Genomic DNA, 13,109 nt, shown 5'->3' with positions numbered 1-13,109 from the left:
GTAATGGCACAGAAAACTACTAAAACACATGAACTAGGTAATGGCGAAACGTAAATAATGGCATTTAAAACTTTCACAACACATGTACTATAGAATGGCGAAAGGTAAACAACGAAATAATAAACTACCATAACAGAGGTACTTTGTAATGGTACAGAAAACTACTAAAACACATGAACTAGGTAATGGCGAAACGTAAATAATGGCATTTTAAACTTTCACAACACATGTACTATAGATTGGCGAAACGTAAAGAATGGCATTTAAAACTTTCACAACACACGAACTAAGCAATGACGAAACGTAAGGAATGACAAGAAAAACATTTACAACATATGTGCAATGATTAAAGAATAGCAGAGTAACAAAACAAGTGTTTAGAATGCGCCATCCTGCGGCTAACTTTGACACTATACATATGCTGTATGTTAGTCTGTTATTAAATAGAATAGGACATTTTAAAACTGATTTATATCATATTTGAACACTCACTTGTGATGCCTCATTAAATGATTAGGTCTTCAGATGAACAGTCTCCACGTTTATAGCAAATGACTAGAACGTTGTTCTGGTGTCCCAATGGATTTGTTTTTCTATACCTAAATGTTCCCGTTTTAATATTTGTCAATAATCTGCATTTTTTTGTACTTGTAGTCAGTATTTTGAACCTCTGACAACCATGAATCAACAGATGCGAATTTTATAACTGAGTAGGTAAATTTTCACACAGGTCGGAATGACTCATTATCGCCTTTGCTGTTTCCTCTAAAGTATAATGTAAGGCTAGTTGCAGCAGACAGCATGATGTCACTATTGGAAACGTCACTGAGCACGTGATTTTGCGCCTGCGTGAAAAAAAAAGACATTTGAATGCAGAATAGCAAGTGCTGTTTACAAACGATGTTCGATTTTCAATTCGTAAAGTATGTACGTAAATTAACTCGCGAGTGAACATTAATGACAGACCGAATGTTATTACAAACTCCTGGCTAATAAGTTGTTCGAAAACATTTACTCACTAGAGAAGTATCAGGCGCAAAAATAAAGTAGGTAACAACATACTTGATTCATGATGTTAGAAAAACACGTAGGTTCAAGAAGTCTTGAAAGAAATGAATAAAAACCTTATAACCCGAGCGCTTTCGAAAGGTGAGCCTTTCTTCTTCAGGGGCAAAACCTTTCACTTGATGATATCTATTATTTGCATATTTTTTTCTTTTTATAATATCCTAAAATGGAGGAGTCCAGTTTTCAAATATAAAAATCTGAGCGTGTCCCGATTTTATGGTTTAAAAATCTTGTCACCCTAGGCAAGTCTAGTTTTATCAGTTACGCTTGTTTTAGTTTGTCTAACAATAATGGTGAAATAAAAAGTCCTCAGTGAGTCAGCGGTAAGATTGGGGACTTGCAACGCTAAAATCCGGGGTTCGATTTTCAGCATTAGAGGGCCTACAAAGAGCTCATTGTGTGCCAAAAAAGGAAAAAAAAAAGAAGTTAGAAAAGAAACAAATGACCCTTTCTCGATTCAAGTAATATAACTTAATTTTGTAAATAAATGTATGCATAACTTCAAATACAGGAAAATAGTAATAGAAGTACCTCATTAAAAGTTACAATTAAAGTACTAGGTATATCTAAAACTTATATGCCCTAGAAGAAACAACAACCAAAAATAAAATATCTGATCCATAAATATACTATTTGACCTTAAAAATTATTTTTATTCTGCTGTTGTATTAATACATAATATTCCTTGCATGAGCATCGTAAAGAAGTTCTGTGTAGTGGCTGATCATCAAGAAGACGGTATAAGTAGCGGCTGGTCATCATGAAGAAGGTCTGAGTTGTATCAGTCATCATGGAGAAAGTCTGAGTAGCAGTTAATCATCATGAAAAAGGTCTGAGTAGTGGTTAATCATCATGAAGAAGGTATAAGTAGCGGCTGATCATCATGAAGAAGATCTGAGTAGCGGGTGATCATCATAAAGAATGCGTGAATAGCTATTGGTCATGGTAAGGAAGTTCTGAGTAAAAGTGGTCGATCATTATGAAAGAGATCTGAATAATGGTCGACACAAAAGCTATACGACGAAATGACTGCACGTAATATAAATATAGAGAGCATATTTAAAAAAGAAATAGGATTTTCTTTATCCTACATTGAATGTGAGGCCATTGCAGTTAAGGAACAACCGTATTAAAAAGGTCAATATTTGTCCTCTGCTAGAAGATGTTTGCCTACAACATTGCTAAGCAACAAACAGACCAACAAGTTTGAAATTACAGTGTTCCCAATCATACATTGTCTTAATTTAGTAAGCTGTGACCTCCTTTTATTTATTTTGTCTCAACCACAGTCGGCAGCACTTTCATACAACGATGTTCTGAAAGCTTCTCATGTAGTTGTATCCGTAACATCACACCAATGTTTTGCTTAATCTTTGCAGCACTTTCATACAACGATGTTCTGAAAGCTTCTCATGTAGTTGTATCCGTAACATCACACCAATGTTTTGCTTAATCTTTGCAGCACTTTCATACAACGATGTTCTGAAAGCTTCTCATGTAGTTGTATCCGTAACATCACACCAATGTTTTGCTTAATCTTGTGTAATAGGAAAGGATATGTTTGAAAGTGATAACTTGTTGTACACATCCTCAACACTATTGTTATTTGTTTAATAATTGGTTACTGTAACCATATATATGTACAGTAGTGGAAACACAAAGGAGTCACAAACAGTGAGTAACTGCAACTAAATGGTTAATTTATCGTTTGAACATTACATTGTTACAGAAAACACAAAGCAAATAAGTTGTACAATGCACTAATGTTCTGAATTTGCTTTAAAATTAGCAATACATATTGTTTAATGTTACCATATGTTTATTAACGTATGATTAGGAAAGAGTGTTCCAAATGTCCACAAATCAGCGAAATTGTTTCGTTACCATTTGCTATCTCAGCTTCCATATAAGCCCATACATCCTCAATAATAATCTTATCAGGACTTCATGCAGTTCAAGCCATATTTGCGAGTATTCCACCTGTCTCTTGTACTTTCAGTTATCACATCACCACATTTGCTGTGTAACGGGTTTTGTTCCAGAGGATTAACATGATGAATAAAAATTAACTGTAACTATCAACAATCAGGGTGCCATTAATTTTGTGTAGCTTTCCAGTATTTTTAGCCTAGATGCAATCTACACTTATGTTTGACCCCCAGCTTGCTTCATTGTAGATGTATATTGATCGTGATACTATTATTCTCTCTGTTTTTTCCGAAACATTTTGAACTCATATCTAAAGACCACCACCTCCAGTTTTGTTCGGCTCATTGTTTAAAGTCGTAAGCCCATTTCAGACTTCTAGCTTGTTCATCTCTCCTAAGCAATGGTTTTTGAATAGCTACACATCTATTAAGGTTACTTTTTTGCTACCATGTATCTTATTGTTTTGGAGGTAATATTCGCACCTATAGTTCCAGCTAGGTCATTGGTTGTCGTGTATCATGTGAAAAGCATACACTAACTTGTATCACATCACTTGTAAAGAGTTCGTACTTTCTACGATTTCTATTGTCAACAGTACTTTTCAAAATGTCCATACAGTTCTTATTGGAACATGAAATGTCGCCTTCACCAGCCAAAGCATTGATTTGTACATGATTGTCACATAACATGTCTGTCTTAGGAACCGTAAGTGCATTCAGCACACTAATCCTGGGAATAGTACGACTGCCTGTAAATTATGCTGGTGTAGCACTGTCTGATTGGTTGGATGATAACCAATCACAGTTTACACTACCAATATGTGAATATACTCTGCTGTAATTCATTTTCATACTATAGAAAGGGAGTAGTCCCATAATATTTGTATTTTATTCACTGTTTCTATTATTATATATGAATGTGAAAGAAAGAATTACAAAAACTGAAGCATATTTGAAAGTCAAGGGTAGGGGGATACGCCCCAACCCCTCTTTCCACAAAAATAAAGTTTATAATATTAGCGGTTAGTTTTGTGGAATTATAGGGTGTTTAAATTTAATCTAAGTAGACAGGTTAAAGTTTCTAGTGCAACACACTACTGTTCATAGTATACACTATCAGGTCAATAAAACCAAACACAGGGTGAACAATTTGTTGCAACTAAAACTAGACTAGTGATAACTATGTATGCGTTAATCAGGTCAAACACAGGAGCGGGAAACGTTATCTTAGATTTTAATCTTTACAAACAACTAGATATTAGAGCAACTGCTACTTATAAGATACGTAAAACCATTTAATTGTTAGTTCTAAAGTTGATAGATATAAAAACAATAACGTTAAAGTTCACAGGTCGAGATACTGGATGCCACTTCAAAAATCGAGTAACGGGGAGTCATTTCAAAAGTTCGTGTAACAGGGAGTCATGTTAATAGGTCGAATAACGAGGACTCGTTTCAATAGGTCGAGTAACGGGGAGTCACCTCAAAAAGTCGAGTCACGGGGAGTCATCTCAAAAGTTCGACTAACATGGAGTTATGTTAATAGATTGAATAACGAGGAGTCACCTCAATAAGTGGAGCAACAGGGAGTCACTTAAATAATTGAGTAACGAGGAGTCACCTCAATAGGTCGAGCAGCGGGGAGTCATTTCAATAACTGAGTAACAGGGAGTCACCTCAATAGGTCGAGTAACGGGGAATCACCTCAAAAGTTCGACTAACATGGAGCTATGTTAATAGATTGAATAACGAGGAGTCACCTCAATAGGTCGAGTAACGGGGAATCACTTCAATAATTGAGTAATAACGGGGTGTCACCTCAATAGGTCAAGTAACTGAATGCCAACTCAAAAGGACGAGAACTAGGTGTCAATTAACTTGTTATAAGTACCAATAAATGTGAAACGATCTTCTGTTTTAAGTTCTTGAATATCTTTAGTATATTGGGAGTATTTTTGGTTCCTTTAGAAACAACTGGATATTTTAGCAAGAAATTAATGTATAGCTGAAAACTTGACAACAGTATATATTTCATACGAAAATTCGAGTAATAAAATATTAACGGCTCATGAAAGATTGCCAAAATTACATTTGAACTGAAAAAAAAATAATTTTGAGTTTTTGACCAACCAAAATAATTTGCTGTTGAATGTACACGAAACAAAAGTGTTGACGTGTTACAAGGGAATGTCCAAGCCACCGGAAAGGTACCTGTTACCTGTACAGTATGATTAACATGTAGTTTACTAGACTACTTTAGAGTGAGTCACCACAAATTGACCAACCTCATTAGTTCTATACGCATGCGTAGAGCGAGCGACTACAGCTCACAAAACTATCTACATTTACCTTAAAGGAAATCTTTTATCTGTTAAAACTCTTTATGGTGCAATGAACAGCTGAATATAACTTGCCTGGGTTATTTTTTACGTCATCAAAACACTTGTATTATTCGTCTACAGATAAATGAACCACAGAGCAAAGAAAAAGTACACATTTCAAAACAACTGTACATTTATTGTGAGATAAATTTCCTAAAGTCAACAACAAATTGGCTACTTGAACCATTCTATTCATACTTCACACGCATGCGTGATAAGTTACTTATAAACGCATGTACCTGTAAACCTATTAATAAAGAAACCGTTATTGTAAACTTCACATTAGAAATAAACACTGTAATTATTTTTACTGAGATATTGCGAGAATTAGGGTGGAAAAAAATTAAGATTAGTACCTTTCTCACTAGATTTGGTAGTTAATATGTCTAATCCTTGGCATTCAATGGTCATTGTTATGTGTTCATTCCTTCATATTCAACGGTCATTAGTTAAAGTGTTGGCGGCGGGTGGTGTTGACTATTAGTACCTTTCTCACTAGAATTGGTAGTTAATATGTCTAATCCTTGGCATTCAATGGTCATTGTTATTTGTCCATTCCTTCATATTCAACGGTCATTAGTTAAAGTGTTGGCGGCGGGTGGTGTTGACTATTTGTCGTCCCTCTATCGCTTCAAAATTAGGGATGACTAGGACAGATAGTACTGGTTTGCGCAAAATTCAATATAGCAAGTTTACTATGTCCATTCCTGCATAATAATCAGACGTTTTATTGTGTCCATTCTTCCATATTCAATACTCATCTTAATGCACATTCCTGCATCTTCAGTAGCTATTTTGTTATGTCCATTCCTGGATATTCAGTAGCCATTTTGTAGTGTCCATTCCTCCATATTTAACAATTATTTTATTGTGAATATTCCTACATATTCAGTAGCCATTTTGTTGTGTTTATTCTCCATCTTCAATATTCATTTTAATGTACCATTCTTGTATGTTCAATAGTAATTTTGTTGTGTTCATTCCTCCATATTCAATATTCATTTTAATGTACCATTTCTGCATATTCAATGGTCATTTCATTTGGTCCATTCCTCCATATTCAACGGTTATTTTATTGTATCATTACTGCATAATCAGTAGTCATTTTTGTGTGTGTGTCCATTCCTCCATATTCAACAGTTATTTTATTGTGAAAATTTCTCTGTGGCTCAACTTTGATTTTAAGGTGTGTATATTCATCCACATCTAACAGTCATTGACAATCCAACCAAAGTTTCTTGCTATCAGATATTAAGCTTATTTTGTCGCTTCTGTCTAGTCCGCAGACATACCGCTGTGTCACTAACGTTTTGGGTGTAATTGAACATTTAAAGTCGAACTTCCTTTGGCAATAATATATAAAAGTTATACAACAAAAATGAGAAACAATGGATGACAGTATATATGATCACATATCGGTAAAGTTAAAAAAAATTACTCCTGCAATAATATGGAAAAACGTAAGCCAGTCAACACTGTTACTACATGAAATCATTGATTTCATAAACACCACAATTTAACTGTCATCCAATTAATATGCTGTGCTGAGTCATGTCAGACTTGATATTTTCAACCAGAGCAGTAGTACTTTATATGACACATAACGGTACGTTATGCAACGTATGGGATAAATGGTCAAGTAAGGTTCAGTCATAACCATCCATACCTTATAATTGCAGATCACAGGAGACAATCAGTCAGCAGCACAAAGTTACTTTTAATTGAACTTCGGCCTGACCGTCACGGTTATAATGAGACCACAGCTCAAAGTACGGACTGTTTACAATGTCATATCGTGCTTCAAACCTTGTACCTAGCGACATGCAGTCCGTTACGCAAAAGCGGGGGTAAAGGGGAGGAGGGGTTGTTACAAGGACTGAAGCTACACCGAATTGTGCCTTAGCCTTCCCTGTAGCTCCCACACCCAAAGAAAAGTTAACCCTTTTTGGTTTTTCTAAACGTTTAGTATTAAAGCTGGTTCACTTCGTTAATACTACAGATGTGTGCCCACATGATGTAGAGTTCAGCTTCCTCAATTTTTTTGTACCCCGGTGGGACTTACAACGCTACAAATTCAGGTTCGATCCCCTGGTTGACACACCAGGTGGCCAATGTGTCTTTGCTCTAAAATAAACAAGCATTTTTTTTTCTACTTCACCTCAGTTCCCTCACCGGGAAAGAGGCTGATGTCACCCCTGCGGACATACTAGCCACTTGACCATGCTCAGCTAAATCATTTTAAGCACATAACTGTATTTAAACGTCGATCACGTTGGAAGAGCATTCATATATATCATCTTACGTACAAAAGTATAATTTGGGGAAACGAATGTTTGTCAGTCGGGGTTGCACTTAGCTGAGCGAATTTCTTCTCACGGTCAGCTCTACGTAGCTCTTTATCCAGGTATGGTCATTCGATTGGTTAGAAATTTATATCCCTAGAAGTGCAAATACTGAAAATGTTCTTTACAAGAACGTTTCCTAAACAACTTTTCCAATGTCAATTCGATAGTTCTTAATTGTAGAGTGTGACTTGAAATACCACAACTCTACATATTTTGTCGAATTTTGAAACTTTCTACTTGCAGAATATCATTCGGGAAAACGGATGTCCGTCCGTCCATTGCGTACGAAACTAAAGAGGAAGAAGAGAAAACGATATACGCAAGAAACAATTATATTTATAGAAGTGAGGCCTACTAAGAGCGACTCAAAATGTATTCATGTTAATTTATGTATGCATGCGTTGTTAACATTTTAACAAAAAACGTTTTTCTACTGCAAAATGTTTAAATCATAATTTTCATGTAATGCTGTAACATCAAAATGATTTTAAAATCAAGTTTTCAGAGTAATATTTATGTTTCTTTACTTTAATTAAAAATACGCTACATTTTTATATTTCAAATAAAATGTACGCGCAACGAGCATGTTTGAACATGTTTCGAATAGGTTTGCTGTGCAATTTTTAAACATTTTGTTTACAAATTCAATGTTTTGTTAAGTTATAAAACTTCTATTAACAAGTACAAAAACATAAATGACTGTTTATAACCTTTGAAGATGGAGAGAGTATTCACAGTACTATATTGCCGAAGATGTTTTTTACTAATAAAGAACGTTTGAAAGAGCATATTTTAGTGGTAAAATATTCGATTTTGTATAGATAGATAAAAATGCGAATTGTGGTATTTCACTCAATTACCAAAAGCTTTGTAATAAACTAAATTACGCATACTACAAAGCAAAAGAAACAAAGACATTGATTCAACAAATATATCATAGTGATTTTGCAGAGTAGCAGCTGCTCCTCAGATTTTATGGATTATAAACAATATAAGATATATTTGTAATTAGAAGTTAGTCAATAAAATTTCAAGAGTAAGAAAATTGTTATTTACAATATCTCAGATTATTAACTTACCAGATTAATGTTAGAGTTATAAATATTATAACACCCTCATATGTTGCTTACTTATATCTGATTAGACAAAATGGACAACACCTAAGAGTTCAAGCTTTTTATAATCTTCCTACGACAACTAGGATTTTGACAGTAAGAAATGTACAGACTAAATTAAGGTACTCATTACTGTTTAAGTTTCAACAATGAAATGCTTAGAAAAATAATGTAGACTATTTTGTAGGCTTCCTTTACCTGAGGCTTGTGTAAATCCTTTCGTAATCTGAAATAATCGGTTTGATCTATACATATGGCAGTTTGTGGTAAGGATTATTCCAAATGTAAATATATTCAACTGAACTCTCTTCTGATATGAAAATTTATATTATATCCATCATGAATAACCTTAGTTTCAAAGAAATAGTTGGAACTACGTAGGTTACACTTTCTATCCTTATGTTTACTATTATCAGTTTTTGTGTGTTTTTTCACAGGCGTGTCCGCGAAATATAAAATACTATTTAAGTTTTTAGTAATGTAAATTTACAGAATATTTCTTTGGGTTTCTCATACACAGAGGTGTGAATTGAACTATTGTTGTTATTCAATATCAAATTGGGTGTTTAATAAAAAAAACTTATAATCCTGTAGAAATATGAAAAAATATAAACAAATTTACTTATCATTCTTCGTGGCTATAGGCCAGTGTTTAAACAATTAGGCTTACGTTAATATGAACTCGATTCGTTATGATAGTAGACCAGAGCTACAACGATTACACTTACGTAATATGAACTCGGTTTGTTATGACTGTAGGCCAGTGCTTAAACTATTAAGCTTACGATAATATGAACTTGGTTCGTTATGACAGTAGACCAGAGCTACAATTAGGCTTACAGTGAATTGAACTGGATTCTCGTGAGTATAGATGAATGCTAAAACGATTAGGTTTACGACGATATTCGCGACAGTAGACCATTGTTAAATCGATTAGGCTTACACTTTCAGAGAATAGAACTCGGTTCATAACTCCGTTGTGCGCAAGCCGAATGCCACCTCTGTGGGCATAATTTATAAAAAAATCCATATAAGTTAAGTTATATACGTTTTTTTCTAAATAAATTGGTAAACAGGAAAATATTAATGCAAAATAAAACATGTTGTAAAAAAGATAGTAAATAACACTAATTAGGAGTAGACCTTATTTGTCACTCAATTTTAGCTACAAGTGAACACAATCATACAAAAGAAGACAAAGAAAATAACATGAAACATAACGTAGAAATGAAATAGCTGAATACTGATTCATCAATTATTTTATCTTTCGATATCAGCCTTGTGCCAAATTCAAAATAATTATTACATATTTCAGTGATTGCATACGACACATTTTCCTTGTAGCTAACAAAAAATGACAAATAAACATTTCGCGTACACAAATAAATAGTGTTGAACTGTTAGAATATAAAGAGATTCTAAATTACGTACGTACTGCGTAGAACACGTTAACAAAAATATTGTTAGAAGGAACACTGTTGAAGTGGCTTAAAGTGCCTGACGATGGGCTTTTGCCCGAAACTTTGCAAATAAATATAAAGTTTTTGTCATAGACGTGTGTTTTACCAATATTTGACACTTTTTTAATTATTTTTCCACGTCTTGCGGTCTTTCGTACTGTTTCCGCAGAAACAATAAATCTAGTTTACTCAATTTAACATTGTTTTCTTTTAATGTGCTTATATGTCGCTTAGCAACAAACACTTTCTTACATTCAAACTGGTATAGGCGAAAAGAAGTAGTAGATTTAATTTATATTTCAATAGGATGCGCATAAATACTTTAAATGGACAGTTTTTGGCATGTCTTCGAGAGAAACTTTCGTAGCCTTCTTCTATCACTGATTTCTTTTTAACTAGTACAGCTTTCTTAGTAACGAACAGCTTGTTACATGCAAAGTGAACATGAGCGACTTAGAGTCATTGGTGCTACCATAGCGTGCGGTCTACACATATACCGGTTTAACTTTCGTTTATTTGCAATTGGCAACATTTATTATAAATAACGCTCTTAAACTAATAAAGTACAAAATACCATTATATAATGTTTTTGTGGCAAATATAATCGGAATAAAATAAATTCCAACAATCAAACTAGCACAATTATAACCTAAATGTAAGGTACTCTTTTGGAACACACAACATATTAAATTATTATTATTTGCTGAACAAAAACGTGGATAGATATAAATTATTTAGCAAGAAATTATGTTTTAGTGAATCATTAAAGTGGTGATGATAATGATAGTATCTCTGTAGACCGCGCAAAATAGTAGCACCGAGCCATTTCATGTATATGTCCGAAATAGTTTTTGACGTATCTTTGTGATCGTCTTTGTAGTCATCTCATGCACATATAAAATAGAGCTAATATTTCCTATCAGTCGTCAGCAGTTTTTAACTGATAACCAGCACAAGGCCACTCTCTGTGGTCAACAATAGTCTGATAATGAAGACTTTTAGGCCCTCATTTTTAATATTGCTTCATTCGCAAGAAGGAAAAAAATACTACAAATCACTATTAGTTCACTAGCCTATAGCCTAATAAAATATTTCATACTGTGTTCTTAATACTCTCTAAAGTTAACTTGAGCGACCTCTATCTACAGAATATATAAATTTTGTGTTTATTGTTTAGTCTTACTTTTCTTCACGAGTTTCTAGTCCTATAGTGTATGTATTTTAAAGACTTAATTTTGTGTTACATGCCAACAAAATGCTCAGTACTGATTATGGAAATTCATACTAGCATTCTTAACATTCTACTAAAATATGACTATGATGTAATTATTTATTCTGTATTTCTTCCATAGCTCTGTAGAATCTGCCCTTGAAATACTGTCATTTATCTCCATTAAACCATTCATTCTCTAAATGATGCGCAAGGAGAGAAAATGGGGTAATTTCGAAGTATCATTTTTTTTAAATTAAATAATAAAAATACTCACTTTTCTTCAGCCGAGTCAAAGAATGTGGAAATTTCTTATGGAAAAACGACTTATGAACGATGCCTACGACATAGTTTACAACACACTGATCTCTTTCTTGGCTTCGAAACAGTCAGTACAAAGAAAGAAATATTGCCTTCAACTTTCGTAACAATTACCCACACAATAACATATATATAAACAACTACATTGTTAATAATGAGGTCATATCTTCGTTCAAGTTTTTAATGTCATCCAAAATTATTATATATGTTTTAACAAATAGGTCATAAAAACACTGAAGATAGCCTCGGTACAATAGCAGTTCGTAAAGTGAGCTCAGTCTACTAGCTGTAATAAATTTCTACATAATAAACAGCTAATTTATACCACTGCATATCTATAATTAATTCGTTAAAAAAAGAGCAACTCGGGAAGATAAGACAACAATATCTGTAACAAGTTCTGCATAGTAAACGTTTCGAAAGTACGTGAAGATATAAAACAACAGAACCTCAGGATTCGCACTTATGTATATTAACAGATCTCCACATTTTTACTTTCTCCAACACCATATTGTTATGTCTCCGTTTGTTGATTGATTTTTCCGTAACTTCGTTCCGACGAAACTTTGACGACACAAGTCTTTACTTAATAAAACTGGTTTATTCTTTCCGAATGTAACTTTACGATACACTTAATTTCAATATTCGCGCTAAAACAAACACTATAACGAACGAACGTTAACTTCATCAATACCCTGTGACTGCAGTTCAATTACTCACTATCTACACACACATTATTGTATTACCGTCACGTTGTCACCCTCTTTTATATACCAGCCTACCCTATATCTAGTAAATACTAGAGCATTCGCCAAGGTACAGGATAGTTCTAGAAAATAGGTGGCGCCACACCAGTCACGTGATCTCGATGACGCAATAATATATTCAGTGGTTGGATTCAAATATTTTAACAACAGGTTCTCTCACTAGGCCGTCACGGATAGTGTTAAAGATTCTTTAGAAACTTTCAATTAAAAAAGTGTTTTATAATCTTTCAATGTAACAAAATTCAAATTTTTATTATTTTCTTCCATACGTAATACGTTAAAAAATATATTTAAAAAAAGTAAAGTAGAAAAAAACAAATAAATAAATAAAATGGATAGTAACAGGTGAAAAACAAAGAAATGAATTATTAGAGAAAAGGGTCCTGTTATATTTGGAGCGAAAACACAAAAATTTATATTTCTTAAAAATTGAAAAATGTATTAAACTAATGCATAGATTATAGATCTATCATCTAACACATTTTATAAATTATTGGGGAAAAATATTTTCTAA

The 13,109-nt window shown here is 33.5% G+C and overlaps 1 protein-coding gene across 4 annotated transcripts in view; it reads right to left on the bottom strand.

Annotated features, from left to right (window-relative positions):
- The window catches only part of LOC106462707, a 34,674-nt gene that overhangs the window by 18,593 nt on the left and 2,972 nt on the right, over nt 1-13,109 (bottom strand). Inside the window, exon 1 of one of the 4 annotated variants that reach the window (XM_022390033.1) lies at nt 11,785-11,830. The exons of 1 other annotated variant lie outside the window; for it this stretch is intronic. Coding sequence is in view for 1 of the 3 variants with exons in the window: in XM_022390030.1 (XP_022245738.1) it covers nt 493-506 (14 nt within the window). In the remaining 2 variants the exon portion in view is untranslated. Of the gene's footprint in view, nt 1-492; nt 732-5,733; nt 6,759-11,784; nt 11,831-13,109 lie in introns of those variants that run through there. 2 more of the 4 variants (XM_022390031.1, XM_022390030.1) reach the window with 2 other exon arrangements.

The sequence above is a fragment of the Limulus polyphemus genome, unplaced genomic scaffold (genome assembly GCF_000517525.1).
Source record: "Limulus polyphemus unplaced genomic scaffold, Limulus_polyphemus-2.1.2 Scaffold1230, whole genome shotgun sequence".
Classification (NCBI taxonomy): domain Eukaryota; kingdom Metazoa; phylum Arthropoda; class Merostomata; order Xiphosura; family Limulidae; genus Limulus; species Limulus polyphemus.
Note: the sequence above shows the minus strand (reverse complement) of the source record. Positions and strands in the feature narration are given on the sequence as shown.